The sequence below is a fragment of a genome, unplaced genomic scaffold (genome assembly GCF_019419815.1).
Source record: "Pyrus x bretschneideri cultivar Hongxiangsu unplaced genomic scaffold, Pyrus_bretschneideri_v1 Contig57, whole genome shotgun sequence".
Taxonomy (NCBI): domain Eukaryota; kingdom Viridiplantae; phylum Streptophyta; class Magnoliopsida; order Rosales; family Rosaceae; genus Pyrus; species Pyrus x bretschneideri.
Genome location: NW_025999795.1, coordinates 763403 through 780525, shown reverse-complemented (window position 1 = coordinate 780525; position 17123 = coordinate 763403). Strand labels below are relative to the sequence as shown.

The following is a 17123-nucleotide window of genomic DNA, read 5'->3' as shown; positions in this document are numbered from 1 at the left end:
ATATATATATATATATAGTTTTTTTTTTTTATGCAAGCATTTAATATTATTTCTTTTTCCAAATGGTTTTTTCTTTTTCAAATAGTTGGTGATCAACATAAAAGCTCCATGTAATTTTTTCAATTTTTTTTTTTGTGAAATTATATTTTTTTAAATATAGTTGTTGACGAATTATTATTAGGCACAATATATTACATATATATTATCTACGGGTATGTTTGAATTTACAAAAGTAATTAATTGGTACATTTGATTTGATACATATTGTTAATATTGGTACATTATTTTTATTTTGGTTCGTTTTATTTTGTACACATTGTGTATTGGTATGTTTATATTATTCTCAATCCTATTTCTCTTAACGTACTAAAAGAAAACCTCATTTCGGTACATTTGATTTTGGGGGTTTAAAAATATTTTAAACTATTTTGGAAATAAAATATCTTCAATCATAGATAATTATTGCTAAATTATAGTATTATTGTGAAAATAAATGAATCTAACCAACTTTTTTATTTTTTTATTTTTGTATTTTTTATTTTTTATACAATTATCTTTAACAGAGGAGAGTAATCGAAATGCTAGATTATAGGAAATTTGTTACAATATAATGTGCATATAGCACCAAAATTATGATAAAAAAAAAAGTTTAATCAAATCACTAAAAGGCATGGATGTTTGATCTAGAAAATTCAAAACTGAGACGCCTATATCAAAAGATCCCTAAATAAATAAGGTAGTAAACATTATCATCACTTGAGAATGATGATAAAAAATGTTGCCATAATATAATGGATCATGAGATCATAAAACATAATTAAAATCAAGGGAGACTTTGAATGTGGTCCCTAACTATTAATATTCTTTGACTAAAACCTTGTTGGTTTTCAATTTTTGATCGAAGTCCTTGAAATTAATGTGATAATTTATTTCTTTGTATGTTACTATATTTTTTAAATAAAAATTTGAAATTTATAGTTGTTTATATTAATGAGATTTTAAATAAAAACCCATAATTTGTGGGATTAAAAATATTAAAATATAAAAAATTATTGTACCAAAACATGGGTACAGTCTTCAAAACAACAAAAAAAGAAGAAGATATTAACCTTAATAACATAAGTAAATTTCTTCGATTAAACTTGACATGGATACTTTCTCAAATCAAAGAAAAAGAATGTACTCATACAAGTTTAAAAATGGATTAGGAAAAAATTAAATAGATTTTATATTAAAAAAAAAAGTGTACATTTTACATATAACAAATTGATATATTTAAGAATGGGTAAATTTTTAAGATAAAAAAATTTGAAAAATTACATGAATGGGTACATATAAGAAATTGAAAACATTTCTATAAAAAACTAATGGTACAAACTTATTCTAATTTTTTCTTTATTATGGAAATGTTTTGAATTGAAAATTAGTTAGGAGTTTAATAAAGGTGTGAGTATTAAAATCCTAAATCAATTATTAATTTTTATTTTAAAAAATTATGTAACTAACATGGAAATTCATTATTACATTAATACTAGGGACTTGGATCAAAATCTGAAAACTAATAAGGTTTCAATCAATAAACATTAGTAACTAGGGACCGGATACTAATTTTTCCTAAAATCAAACAATAAATGGTTTTTTAATTACAAATGGTCCCTGAAATTGACCCTCACCATCAATATGATCATTGGAATTGAAAATCAATCAATGTAGTTCTTGAAAATAGGTGTCACAAATCAATGTGGTCCTTTCGTCACAATTTTGTTAAGTGCTAATGTAGCACATAAATTGGCCCCGTAAGTCTTTTTTTTTCTCACAAATGGTCCCCGAAATTGACCCACGACATCAAAATGGTCCCTGAAATTGAAAATTGATCAATATAGTCCTGCAAGTAAGTGTCTCAAATCAATATAGTCCTTCCATCATAATTCTGTTATGTGCTGATATGACACATAAATGGACCACACAAGTCTAATTAAATTTAACAAATTACAAATAGGCTGAATAATTTAATAGTTAATAAAAAAAATTGTCAATAAAAAAATCCAGCCCTACAATCATCTCTGATCCTAGTCCACATTTCTCTATCTCATTCTCTCTATTCTCTGGAAAAGAAAAAAAAAAAAATCTCAATACACCCATCTTTACACACTTCGACACCCTTCACTAAATTGAACTAGGGTAGAGATCACCTTTGGTGATGGTTTGGCCAATTGGCAACGACTTCTGGGACATCATCGTTAATATTTAGGCGATCAACATCGTCGCAACCTTAATCTTGGAGAGCTTGTTCAACAGTTCCTTGGTGGTCTGGTGATGCAAAGAATGACAAGGTCTACCTTGAGATAATGTGGTTATAACAAAGGTGTGTCTATTGTTGATTGAAAACTATTTCCACACCCCCTCTTAGGCTTTGGTTAAGCCTTATGTCTTTGAGAATTTATGGAAGGGATCTCTCTTTGGAGTAGGCCCTACAATAAGGAAAAAAAAATTATTGTGCAAAAAGGTATTTAGACAACTTTTTAAATTAATTATTAAACCCACATCAACACATAACAAATTATTTTACAAAATTATGGCAGAACGATCATATTGATTTGCGACACCTATTTCAAGGATCACATTGATCGATTTTCAATTTCAAGGACCATTTGGATGGCTTGGGTCAATTTCAAGGATCATTTGTAATAAAAACCCGTAAATCTTGTGGGGCCCATTTATGTGCCACATCAGCACTTAACGGAATTTTTAACATAACTATTTTCAAAAATTACATTGATTGATTTTTAATTTTAAAGACTATTTTGATGGTAATGGTCAATTTCAAAGATCATTGATGATAAAAATCTAACAATAAATTCCAACCTAGTCGTCGTTCTCATGCATGGGTTAGGACTGTTAGGTTAGACCTGGAAGGATTCATCCCCCCACCCCCCCTCCCCACCCCAAACCACCCAACCCCCACCCCCACCCCCACCCCCACCCCCACGTGCCCCCCGCCACATGATCCTTCCTTTTGACTTATCTCTTTGTTCCACACTACCATCCACCCTTATTTTCATTTTCTTGTTTCATCCTCAAGTGTTTCCTGTCCGTTAATATCAGGCTGTGGTTTAGTTTAACAAAAGATAATTCTAATTTGGCCACAAGCCGTTAGTTAGAGAACATATCTGATTTGACCGCAAGCTTTTTAGTTTGAGAAAATATCTGGTATGGTAAGGCGATTGTTGGACACTGCTTAGAAGTAGAATAAAAATGATTTAGATTATGAGCTTAAATTCAGAGTGTAAATGAATGAGTGGTAAATGTCGTATTATGAAAGATATTTAATTAAGACCTAGAACATTAACCATTCAGATTTTGAGATTTTGTGGTGGAGTGTCAAATGAGTATTTGAGTGAAAAATTGAAGTGCTTAAGTCAATCATTAAGTAATTATTTAAAACTTTGCAACGTACTTTCTAAACAGTATATAAGTGACTCTATATAAGTGAATCATGATCGATAGTGCATCTTTGTGTGACTGTAAAACACCCTGTAGAGAGGAACAATAAAGAAAAGTTACTATAAACCACATACAAATAGTTACCAAACTCTCAAACTTGAATATCTTACGCCTAACTAAATGGAGGAGCCGCTGCTCGACCCAGCCACCCGCGGCACCACCGAGTTGTGCAATAAACAGCTTATGTACGAAGGTGAGAACGAAGACTATGCGCCGGTGAGGAGCTTTGGTTCGTTGCGGCGTATGTTTTGGATAGAGACGGTGAAGCTGTGGCAAATAGGCGGTTCTGCAGTTATCACTATCATGTGTATGTATGGGACTAACTCAGTCATCGTGCTCTTTGCCGGTCATCTCGGAACTATTGAGCTCTCCGCTATCTCCATTTCCCTCTCTGTCATATCCACATTCACTTACGGATTCATGGTACTTAATTAATCTTCTTCCCTTTAATTCTTCCTGGCTTAAAATAAGCACAGTATGCTAGTAGATCGTTCATCATAACTATTGTTCTAAAGGTAAATTTTGTTGAAACATATGATACATGTCAAAATAATAGTATACCACATATGTATGATACATGTGGTAAACATATATGTTATGTTGTCAGATTATTAGTGTATACGAAATCTTATTTGTTTGTTGTGAAATGATTTACTAGCTTGGGATGGGGAGTGCACTGGAGACCCTGTGTGGACAAGCATTTGGTGCTGGACAAATTCACATGCTTGGGATCTACATGCAACGATCATGTATAATTCTATTCGTAACCGCCTTCTTACTCTTGCCGATTTACATCTTCGCCACACCGATTCTAAAGTGGCTAGGCCAAGAAGATGACATAGCGAATAAAGCCGGAAAATTCACACTTCAAATAATCCCCCAATTGTTCTCACTTGCCATAAATTTCCCAGCCCAAAAGTTCCTCCAGGCTCAGAGGAAGGTGAAGGTGCTGGCATGGATTGCAGTGTTGGCCCTGGTCATACACATTGGAATGCTAGCGCTCTTCATGTATGTGTTTGATTGGGGCACATTGGGGGCAGCTGTGTCATTTAACCTCACAAGATGGGGGATTTCAATTGCACAAGCTGTGTATATTATGGGTTGGTGCAAGGAGGGTTGGACTGGATTTTCATGGCTGGCATTCAATGAGATTTGGGCATTTGTGAGACTTTCTCTTGCCTCAGCAGTCATGCTCTGCCTAGAAATTTGGTACATGATGAGTATGCTCATTCTCACGGGCGGTCTTTCTGATGCAGTTATAGCCGTTGGTTCTCTTTCAATTTGGTAATTAACACTTCACTTTTTTCCTTTTTTAAATAATTAACTTTACCCTTTTTGTTTTGTTCAACAAAAATTTAAAAAAAAAATAAAAATCTTTACCCTTTTTGTGACTTATTGCTGGTATGTCATTTTGACAATATTTTAAGTCAATAAGGTAATATCATTTAAAATCATTTAGATACGTAACAATGCGTTATTGATTTATGATATCACTACAGTAATCTATCTGGTGTTTTCCCCTTTACATGTTACATGAGCTTTTGATTTCTAATAGCATTTTTTTTCTTTCCACTTTTGGGTTTTCTTAGCATGAACGTCAACGGGTGGGAAACAATGTTGTTCGTTGGAATAAATGCTGCAATAAGGTAAAACATTGGACTAGTAGTACTCTGGTATTTACCCTGCAATTCTCTCTAATTATTTTGGATTATTTATAACAACTTTCTTTACTTATATAGTGTTTGTGTCTCCAATGAGCTTGGATTAAGACGTCCTAGAGCAGTCAAATACGCCGTTTATGTGACAGTATCTCAATCTCTCTTGCTTGGTCTTCTTTTCATGATTATTATTTTAATAACCAAAGACGATTTTGCCGTAATTTTCACAAGTGACAAGGAGTTGCAACAAGCGGTCGCTAAGCTTGCATACCTTCTTGGTATAACTATGGTGCTCAACAGTGTCCAACCAGTAATATCAGGTATCTATTTGACAAGCTACTATGTATTATTCATCTTATATGTAATATATATAACAAAGAACAAACGTTATGTGTGCAAAATTTGTAGTGTGTGATTGCGCAAGCATGATATGATGCCATGTTTTGATCTTGCTCTTGAAGGTGTTGCAATTGGAGGTGGATGGCAGACAATGGTTGCTTATATAAACTTGGGTTGTTACTACATTTTTGGACTTCCTCTTGGATACGTTCTTTGCCATGTTGCAAATTTAGGAGTCACGGTAAATTTAATATTATTTATTTTCTTTCAATGTTGCCAAGTTAATTTTGCAACTCCGACACCAAGTACTTGATGAGATATGTGATTGATGTTGTAGGGACTTTGGGCGGGCATGATATGTGGAACTGCTCTCCAAACCATACTTCTGCTAATTATACTTTACAAAACAAACTGGAACAAAGAGGTAATTAATCAATACTTATATTTCAAATCTCTTCAACTTTGGCAACTTCATATCATGGGCTGTATTTCAAATTGCAGGTGGAGCAAGCAACAATTCGTGTTCGGAAGTGGGGAGGGCAAGACATTAAAACTGCCAACGGAGCTGAAAGTACTTGAAGTTCCCTTTTCTTTTTATGGGGTATATTAAATTATTTGCTCCATTTAATGATGACACTGTTTTGGTGAGGACTGAGGAGAAAACAAGTGGAGGAAGGCTGAGCCGGTGGTAAGAATGGGAGGTGATTTCTGTCAGCGGCGGGGTGTTGGTTGCGGGAGGTGGGTGTTTGTCGGGGTTGCATGGGCGGGGGAGCTTGGATGGCTGTTGTGTGTGTCTGTGTGTGTTTGTTTTGTTTATGTTATCCTACCTACTTTGAGATCTTAGCATGCCCTTAATTTGTAAAAATGTGACATAGAAGTCACATTAATAAATCTAACGTTTAAGTTAATAACAACACTTCATTGCCAGTGACAATCAAGCACCGACAAACTTTTTTATAACTAATAATTAGCACGAACCATAAATGATAAAAACGGTATTGTCACCTCAATACAGTTATCATGCACTTCCCTTTTGCAATTCTTAACGACTTTTTTGAAATGTTAATGATAGTTCACAAATTATTCACTAAATTTTAAGGCTCATCACCTATAAACCCTACAGCTTTTCATTTATAATACATCGTCCTTTAACCGCTTAATTACTTTTTATCCTAATTAGGACCGTTAAGTTAGACTTGTTCAATTGATCAACCACCAGCACCAGGATCTTAAAAGATTCCTCTACCGTTATTTAGGCCAACCACCTCAAGATATTTCCTTTCCTAACTCACCACTTCGTTACTATAGCCTCTATTTTTTTTTAGTTAAATTGAAAGGTTTTCAAAATCTAAACCTCGCCTACTCCTTCCCTCTGAATCTAAATAGTCAACTTCAATTGCTTTCATTTTATTCTCAGATTTTTCTTTTCCTCTAATATTATATTACATAAGCCACTTAGTACTATGTGTAATACAGTTAATAGCGGAAATAAGCAAATCAAAAATACAATTAACCACTAACCTTGTTAAACCATTGCAGCACAAAAACTAAAGTTCTTCTACACTCAACACTACCGTATACAATTAACAAACAATGGGGCTTGTTCTCTCTGTTTTGCGTAATTAGTGAGAATGCAGGGACCTCTATTATATATCCTTAGTGGTGGTATTGATTAGGTTACTTCCCATCATGTAATCCTAATCAAATTGTATAAACGAATATCCTTATGACCACAAAACAAAGTTATCATATCATAATAGTTAAACCTATTCATACTAGGATTACTTCTAGCTTTAGATTCGATCAAATACATTCCTGATAGCTTTACAAGTCTAGTCTATCCCAATCTATTATGACTTCAATCCTTTAAGCACGTGATAAACTAAGTGTGCAACTCTAATTAGTTTATACTATGGTCTAATAATATTCTTCTTCACTTGAAAGTGATAGGTATTAGGTTCGATTCTCGCCAAAGGTGAATTTAAAACACATTATTGCAAGCTCATTGTGAGGCCTAACCCAATCCCCCACTACTTAGAATGGATACTATCGTTTGTTCCAAAAAATAAATTATATTACGTAAAAGTATTGTACGTTGCATCGTGTTAATGCTAAAAATTGATAGGGTTAACTTAGAGGATGCATAGAAGATACAATGAGGTGAACGATAAGGAGTGCAGAGGATTATAATATAAGCTTGAAGATATATAGTGGCTCACCCATAATTGGGCTATGTTCACGATAATTTTAGAGGTATGTAATCACCAGAATTTGCTTGTTCGGATTCCACATATATGTTCGCATAGATATATGTACAAACTTTGGTTATAAGTTATAATGATCAGGTTTCTATCAAATGTTGCTAGGAATAATGACTCTTTATTGACATTATTATATTGTATCAAATGTTGCTGCTTGCAATCGGATTTGGTCATATTTGGGAATTTTGCTCTAGTTGTTTCTTCTTCTTTTTTGTTCAGTTTCTGCTTAATGAAGATATGTCTGTTTATGCTGATTATATGTATAGTCTATTTTGAGGGATTTTCATCATTGAGTGACTTTGATCTCTACTATTACAGTGGGTGAGAAATGAAAATGAAGCTGCTGCAGTGGTTAAAAATCAGAGATGAAAAATTGAGAATATGGTTGTATTTGTTTAGTTCAATTCTCTTTGTAAAAAATTGAGATATCATATAGTTGTAAATGATTGAATATTGATATTACTTTGGTAATTTGGAAGAAAAAAAAAATTCTTTGATTTAGTAAATGTTTCTGAAATGATATGTGATTGTACAACGATTCCATAACTCCCCATAGATGTTTCCAAAATACTGCCAAATGCTATGGATGGTACAAGAATGCAATAAAAGCTATGACAACATTTGAAAAATGCTATGAAAAGTTTACAAAAGCATTTTGGAATTGCTATAGTAAATTTTGTCGTAGCATTTTATTAAATGCTATAAAGGGGGATTATAACATTTTAAAACTGCTACAGATGTTTTTTTTTTATAGCATTTAATAAATACTTTAAAAAAACATTTCATAGCATTTTTCTATAACAATTGAAAAATGCTACAGAGAGTTTTAGAGAAAATGCTTTGCAACACTTTCTATACATAGAGTTTCATTATTTTCTTTCAATGATGCCAAGTTAATTTGGCGACTCCCACACCAAGTACTTGATGAGTTATTTGATTAATATTGTAGGGACTTTTTTTTTTTTGGAGAGAGAGAGAGGGGGGGGGGGGGGGAGGGGGCGGGGCGGGGCGGGCGGCATGATATGTGGAACTGCTCTCCAAACCGTCCTTCTGCTAATTATACTTTACAAAACAAACTGGAACAAAGAGGTTAACAGTTTCAAATCTCTTCAACTTTGGTTACTTCATTTCATTGCTTATTCATATGAGATTTGAAAAAACTTAATAAAATGTAAAAAGAAACATATTTTAATTATAATTTTGTGTCCTTTGTTCTAAATTTCCTTAATGATTCGTATTGAAATCAAATTGCAGGTGGAGCAAGCAACAAATCGTGTCCGGAAGTGGGTAGGGCAAGACATCAAAACTGCCAACGGAGCCAAAAGTACTTGAAATTCCCTTTTCTTTTTATGGGGAGAAAACAAGTGAACGAGGAAGGCTCAGTCGGTGGCAAGAATGAGAGGTGATTGCGCCGGCGGCGGGTGTGGGGTGAAAGGAGGTGGGTGTTTGTCGGGGTTGCATGGGCGGGGAAGCTTGGATGGCTGTTGTGTGTGCGTATGTGTTTTGTTTATTCAGAACTACGTTGAGATTTCAGCATGCCCTTAATTTGTAAACTCAGACATTAGCCGATCGAATTTCCAAATCCCAACCCTCTGATGTACAGTACATTAATTATTCAGACTCACGTGCGAAAATGGCTAAAGCACATTATATTTCACGTAAGAAAATATTTTGGGTTAATGACAAAAAACTACCTCAAGTTTGGGTCAAATGACACTTTCATACCTCATCTTTTAAAATTGACAATGTCATACCTCATCTTATGAATTTGTGTCAATGTTATACCTTCCGTTAGCTTGGCCGTTTATTTCTCAGTTAAATGCTGACGTGGCTTGATCTGGGACCCATTTTTATTAAAAAATTAATAAAAAAATTATTAAAAACAAAAAAAATCATTTACTATTATTTAAATATTAAAATAATAATAAAAAATTATTTTAAAAAACCATTTTTTTTTTTTTCTTCTTCTTCTCTCTTCTTCTTCTTCCCTCTTCTTCCCTCTTCTTCTTCTTCTTCTTCTTCTTCTGCACGGGGACAAACTGGGTTTTTTTTTTTTTTTTCTTCTTCTTCTTCTCTCTTCTTTCTTCTTCCCTCTTCTTCCCTCTTCTTCTTCTGCACGGAGACAAACTGGGTTTTTTTTTTTTTTTTTTTTTTCTTCTTCTTCCCTCTTCTTCCCTCCTCTTCTTCTTCTTCTTCTTCTGCACGGGGACAAACTGGATTTTTTATTTTTTTTTCTTCTTCTTCTCTTCTTCTTCTTCCCTCTTCTTCTTCTTCTTCTTCTGCACGGGGACAAACTGGGTTTTTTTTTTTTTTTTTTTTCTTCTTCTTCTTCTTCTTCTTCTTCCCTCTTCTTCTTCTTCTTCTTCTTCTTCACGGGGACAAACTGGATTTTTTTTTTTTTTTTTTTTTCCTTCTCTCTTCTTCTGCTTCCCTCTTCTTCTTCTTCTTCTTCTTCTTCTTCTTCTTCTGCGGGTTAGGTTGGGGGGGGGGGATTGGGTGGGAGGGGACGGTTTGCTGGTGTTTTTTTTTTTTTTTTTTTTTTTTTTTCCCTTCTCTCTTCTTCTTCTTCTTCTTCTTCTGCAAGGCACAAACTGGGTTTCCCATTGGTTTTTTTTTTTTTTTTTTTTTTGGTGTTTCCTTCTTCTTCCTCCTCATTTCTAGGTTGCAGGGGTTGAGTTTGTGGTGGGAGGAGGGGGGATGAACTGGGTTTGGTTTGGTTTGGGTTTTTTTTTTTTTTTTTTTTCTCTTCTTCTTCTTCTTCTTCTTCTTCTTTCTCCTTCTTCTTTTCTGGGTTGCAGGAAGATGATGGGGAAGAGAGAGGGGGGGAGATGCACGAAAGGAGAGGGGAGAGGGAAGATAGATGATGACTAATGTTTTTTATTTTTTTTATGTACTTTTTTTATTATTATTTTAATATTTAAATAATATTAAATGATTTTTTTTGTTTTTAATAAATTTTTTATTAATTTTTTAATAAAAATGGGTCCCGGATCAAGCCACGTCAGCATTTAACTGAGAAATAAACGGCCAAATTAACGGAAGGTATAACATTGACACAAATTCGTAAGATGAGGTATGACATTGTCAATTTTAAAAGATAAGGTATGAAAGTGTCATTTGACCCATACTTGAGGTAGTTTTTTGTAATTAACCCAAATATTTTTGTTCACCATCCTCAAGTAATAATGATACTCATCACCCTATGTATTACCGTTAGATGAGTTTCTATTTTAAATTTGTGTAGTTGATAAACACAAATCTCAAAATTTAAATAATTTAACGATAATAAATAAGGTAGTAAACATTATCATCACTTGAGAATGATGACAAAAATTGTTGCCATAATATAATGGATCATGAGATCATAAAACATAATTAAAATCAAGGGAGACTTTGGATGCGGTCCCTAACTATCAATATTCTTTGATTGAAACCTTGTTGGTTTTCAATTTTTTATCGAAGTCCCTGAAATTAATGTGATAATTTATTTCTTTGTATGTTACTATATTTTTTAAATTAAAAATTGAAATTTCTAGTTGTTTATATTGATGAGTTTTTAAATAAAAACCCATAATTTGTGGGATTAAAAATATTAATATATAAAAAATTATTGTATCAAAACATGGGTACATTCTTCAAAACCACAAAAAAAAAAAAAAAAAATGGAAGAGGAAGAAGAAGAAGAAGATATTAGCCTTAATAACATTAGTAAATTTCTTCGATTAAACTTGACATGGATACTTTCTCAAATCAAAGAAAAAGAATGTACTCATACAAGTTTAAAAATGGATTAGAAAAAAATTGAATAGATTTTATATAAAAAAGGGGAACATTTTACATATAACAAATTGATATATTTAAGAATGAGTACATTTTTAAGATAAAAAAATTTGGAAAATTACATGAATGGGTACATATAAGAAATTGAAAACATTTCTATAAAAAAAATTAATGGTACAAACTTATTCTAATTTTTTATTTATTATGGAAATGTTTTGAATTGAAAATTAGTTAGGAGTTTAATAAAGGTGTGAGTATTAAAATCATAAATCCTAAATCAATTATTAATTTTTATTTTAAAAAATTATGTAACTGACATGTAAATTTATTATTACATTACTGCTAGGGACTTGGATCAAAATCTGAAAACTAACAAGGTTTTAATCAATAAACATTAGTAACTAGGGACATGATACTAATTTTTCCTACAATCAAACAATAAAGGGGTTTTTTTTTTTTAATCACAAATGGACCCTGAAATTGAAAATCAATTAATGTAGTCCTTGAAAATAGGTGTCAAAAATCAATGTGGTCCTTTCGTCACAATTCTGTTAAAATTTCTGTTAAGTACTGATGTAAAACATACATTGGCCCCGTAAGTCCTTTTTTCTCACAAATGGTCCCTAAAATTGACCCCCGACATCAAAATGGCCCCTAAAATTGAAAATTAATCAATGTAGTCCTGCAAGTAAGTGTCTCAAATCAATATAGTCCTTCTATCACAATTCTGTTATGTACTGATATGACACATAAATATATCACACAAGTCTAATTAAATTAAAAAAAAATAACAAATAGGCTGAATAATTTAATAGTTAATTAAAAAAATGTCAATAAAAAAATCTAGTCTTGCAATCATCTTTGATCCCAGTCCACATTTCTCTACCTCATTTTCTCTATTCTTTGGAAAAAAAAAAAGCTCAGTACATCCATCTTTACACAGTTCGACACCCTTCAGTGAATTGAACTTGGGTCGAGATCACCTTTTGTGATGGCCTGGCCGATTGGCAACGACTTTTGGGACATCATCGTTAACATTTAGGCGATCAACATCGTCACAACCTTAATCTTGGAGAGCTTGTTCAACACTTCCTTGGTGGTCTGGCGATGCAAAGAATGGCAAGGTTTGCCTTGAGATAATGAGGTTATAACCAAGGTGTGTCTATTGTTGATTGAAAACTATTTCCACACCCCCTCTTAGGCCTTGGTTAAGCCTTGTACCTTTGAGAATTTATGGAAGGGATCTCTCTTCGGAGTAGGCCCTACAATAAGGAAAAAAAAAATCTATTGTGCAACAAGGTATTTAGACATCTTTTTCAATTAATTATTAAACCCACATCAGCACATAACAAATTTTTTTACAAAATTGTGGCAGAATGATCATGTTGATTTGCGACACCTATTTTCAAGGACTACATTGATCGATTTTCAATTTCAGGGACCATTTCTGATAAAAACCCGTAAATCTTGTGGGGCCCATTTATGTGCCGCATCAGCACTTAATGGAATTTTTAACAGAAATGTGACAGAAGGACCATATTGATTTGCGATACCTATTTTCAAATATTACATTGCTTGATTTTTAATTTTAGGAACTATTTTGATGGTAATAGTCAATTTCAAAGGCCATTTATGATAAAAATCCAACAATAAATTCCAACCTAGTCGTCGTTCTCATGCATGGGTTAGGACTGTTAGGTTAGACCTTGAAGGATTCATTTCCCCCTCCCCACCACCGACCTTGAAGGATTTATTTCCCCCTGCCCACCACCCAACCCCCATCCCCATGTGCCCCACGCCACATGATCCTTGCTTTTGACTTGTCTCTTTGTTCCACACTACCATCCACTTTTATTTTCATTTTCTTGTTCCATCCTCAAGTGTTTCCTGTCCGTTAATATCAGGCTATGGTTTAGTTTAACAAAAGATAATTCTAATTTGGCCACAAGCTGTTAGTTTGAGAACATATCTGATTTGACCGCAAGCTTTTAGTTTGAGAATATATCTGGTATGGTAAGGCGATTGTTGGACACTTAGAAGTAGAATTAAAACGATTTAGATTATGAGATTAAATTGTGGAGTGTAAATGAATAAGTGGTCAATGTCGTATTATGAAAGATACTTAATTAAGACCTAGAACATTAACCATTCAAATTTCGAGATTTTGTGGTGGGGTGTCAAATGAGTAGTTGAGTGAGAAATTGAAGTGCTTAAGTCAAGTATTAAGTAATTATTTAAAACTTTTCGACGTACTTTCTAAACAGTAAATAAGTGACCCTATATAAGTGAATCATGATCGATAGTGCATGTTTGTGTGACTGTAAAACACCCTGTAGAGAGGAGCAATAAAGAAAAGTTCCTATAAACCACATACAAATAGTTACCAAATTGTCAAACTTCAAAATCTTACGCCTAACTAAATGGAGGAGCCGCTGCTCGACCCAGCCACCCGCGGCACCACCGATTTGAGCAATAAACAGCTTATGTACGAAGGTGAGAACGAAGACTATGCGCCGGTGAGGAGCTTTGGTTCGTTGCGGCGTATGTTTTGGATAGAGACGGTCAAGCTGTGGCAAATAGGCGGTTCTGCAGTTATCAATCTCATGTGTATGTATGGGGCTAACTCAGTTATCGTGCTCTTTGCCGGTCATGTCGGAACTATTGAGCTCTCCGCCATCTCCATTTCTCTCTCTGTCATAGCCACGTTCACTTATGGATTCATGGTACTTAATTAATCTTCTTTCCCTTAATTCCTCCTAACTTAAAATAAGCACAGTATGCTGGTAGATCGTTCATCATAACTATTGTTCTAAAGGTAAATTTTGTTGAAACATATGATACATGTCAAAATAATAGTATACCACATATGTTTGATATATGTGGACAAACATATATGTTATGTTGTCAGATCATTAGTGAATACGAAATCTTATTTGTTCATTGTGAAATGATTTGCTAGCTTGGGATGGGGAGTGCTCTGGAGACCCTGTGTGGACAAGCATTTGGTGCTGGACAAATTCACATGCTTGGGATCTACATGCAACGATCATGTATAATTCTATTCGTAACCGCCTTCTTACTCTTGCCGATTTACATCTTCGCCACACCGATTCTAAAGTGGCTAGGCCAAGAAGACGACATAGCGAATGAAGCCGGAAAATTCACACTCCAAATAATCCCCCAATTGTTCTCACTTGCCATAAATTTCCCAGCTGAAAAGTTCCTCCAGGCTCAGAGGAAGGTGAAGGTGCTGGCATGGATTGCAGTGTTGGCCCTGGTCATACACATTGGAATGCTAGCGCTCTTCATGTATGTGTTTGATTGGGGCACATTGGGGGCAGCTGTGTCATTTAACCTCACAAGATGGGGGATTTCAATTGCACAAGCTGTGTATATTATGGGTTGGACTGGATTTTCATGGCTGGCATTCAATGATATTTGGGCATTTGTGAGACTTTCTCTTGCCTCTGCAGTCATGCTCTGCCTAGAAATTTGGTACATGATGAGTATTCTCATTCTCACGGGCGGTCTTTCTGATGCAGTCATAGCCGTTGGTTCTCTTTCAATTTGGTAATTAACACTTCACTTTTTTCCGTTTTCAAATAATTAATTTTACCCCCTTTGTTTGTTCTATTTTGTTCAAAAAAAAAAAAAAAAAAATCTTTACCCTTTTTGTGACTTATGGTGGGAATGTCACTTTGACAATATTTTAAGTCAATAATGTAATATTATTTAAAATCATTTAGATACGTGACAATGCGTTATTGGTTTAGGATATCACTACAGTAATGTATCTGGTGTTTTCCTCTTTACATGTTACATGAGCGTTTGATTTCTAATAGCATTTTTTTTCCACTTTTGGGTTTTTTTAGCATGAACATCAACGGGTGGGAAACAATGTTGTTCGTTGGAATAAATGCTGCAATAAGGTAAAACATTGGACTAGTAGTTCTCTGGTATTTACCCTGCAATTCTCTCTAATTATTTTGGATTATTTATAACAACTTTCTTTACTTATATAGTGTTCGTGTCTCCAATGAACTTGGATCAAGACGTCCTAGAGCAGTCAAATACGCCGTTTATGTGACAATATCTCAATCTCTCTTGCTTGGGCTTCTTTTCATGGTTATTATTTTAATAACCAAAGACGATTTTGCCGTACTTTTCACAAGTGACAAGGAGCTGCAACAAGCGGTCGCTAAGCTTGCATACCTTCTTGGTATAACTATGGTGCTCAACAGTGTCCAACCAGTAATATCAGGTATCTATTTGACAAGTCACTATGCATGTTATACGTAATATATATAACAAAGAACAAACGTTATGTATGCAAAATTTGTAGTGTGTGATTGCACAAGCATGATATGATGCCATGTTTTGATCTTGCTCTTGAAGGTGTTGCAATTGGAGGTGGATGGCAGGCAACGGTTGCTTATATAAACTTGGGTTGTTACTACATTTTTGGACTTCCTCTTGGATACGTTCTTTGCCATGTTGCAAATTTAGGAGTCACGGTAAATTTAATATTATTTATTTTCTTTCAATGTTGCCAAGTTAATTTGGCAACTCCAACACCAACTACTTGATGAGTTATGTGATTGATGTTTTAGGGACTTTGGGGGGGCATGATATGTGGAGCTGCTCTCCAAACCATACTTCTGCTAATTATACTTTACAAAACAAACTGGAACAAAGAGGTAATTAATCAACTTATATTTCAAATCTCTTCAACTTTGGCAACTTCATATCATGGGCTGTATTTCAAATTGCAGGTTGAGCAAGCAACAAATCGTGTCCGGAACTGGGGAGGGCAAGACATCAAAACTGGCAACGGAGCTGAAAGTACTTGAAGTTCCCTTTTCTTTTTATGGGGTAGATTAAATTATTTGCTTCATTTAATGATGACACTGTTTTGGTGAGGACTGAGGAGAAAACAAGTGGAGGAAGGCTGAGCCGGTGGTAAGAATGGGAGGTGATTTCTGCCAGCGGCGGGGTGTTGGGTAGAGGAGGTGGGTGTTTGTCGGGGTTCCATTGGCGGGGGAGCTTGGATGGCTGTTGTGTGTGTCTGTGTGTGTTTGTTTTGTTTATGTTATCCTACCTACTTTGAGATCTAAGCATGCCCTTAATTTGTAAAAATGTGGCATAGAAGTCACATTAATAAATCTAACGTTTAAGTTAATAATAACACTTCATTGCCAGTGACAATCAAACACCGACAAACTTCTTTATAACTAATAATTAGCACGAACCATAAATGATAAAAACGGTATTGTCACCTCAATACAGTTATCATGCACTTCCCTTTTGCAATTCTTAACGACTTTTTTAAAATGTTAATGACAGTTCACGAATTATTCACTAAATTTTAAGGCTCATCACCTATAAACCCAACAGCTTTTCATTTATAATACATCGTCCTTTAACCGCTTAATTACTTTTCATCCTAACTAGGACCATTAAGTTAGACTTGTTCAATTGATCAACCACCAGCACCAGGATCTTAAACGATTCCTCTACCGTTATTTAGGTCAACCACCTCAAGATATTTCCTTTCCTAACTCACCACTTTGTTACCATACCC

At 34.2% G+C, this 17123-nt stretch overlaps 2 protein-coding genes across 2 annotated transcripts; both read left to right on the top strand.

Moving 5' to 3' along the window:
• Window positions 1–3507: 3507 nt before the first annotated feature.
• Window positions 3508–6435, top strand: LOC103966123 (protein DETOXIFICATION 35-like). Its single transcript, XM_048570993.1, has 7 exons — window positions 3508–3927; window positions 4163–4788; window positions 5094–5150; window positions 5244–5482; window positions 5624–5742; window positions 5839–5925; window positions 6003–6435. Exons 1-7 carry the CDS (start codon window positions 3625–3627, stop codon window positions 6078–6080), a joined length of 1509 nt encoding a protein of 502 aa, XP_048426950.1. The 5' UTR covers window positions 3508–3624; the 3' UTR covers window positions 6081–6435.
• Window positions 6436–13849: 7414 nt separating this feature from the next.
• On the top strand, window positions 13850–16747 carry LOC103966124 (protein DETOXIFICATION 35-like). Its single transcript, XM_048571140.1, has 7 exons — window positions 13850–14265; window positions 14502–15112; window positions 15415–15471; window positions 15565–15803; window positions 15938–16056; window positions 16153–16239; window positions 16315–16747. The coding sequence occupies exons 1-7, from the start codon at window positions 13963–13965 to the stop codon at window positions 16390–16392; spliced, it is 1494 nt and encodes a 497-aa protein (XP_048427097.1). The 5' UTR covers window positions 13850–13962; the 3' UTR covers window positions 16393–16747.
• Window positions 16748–17123: the final 376 nt, after the last annotated feature.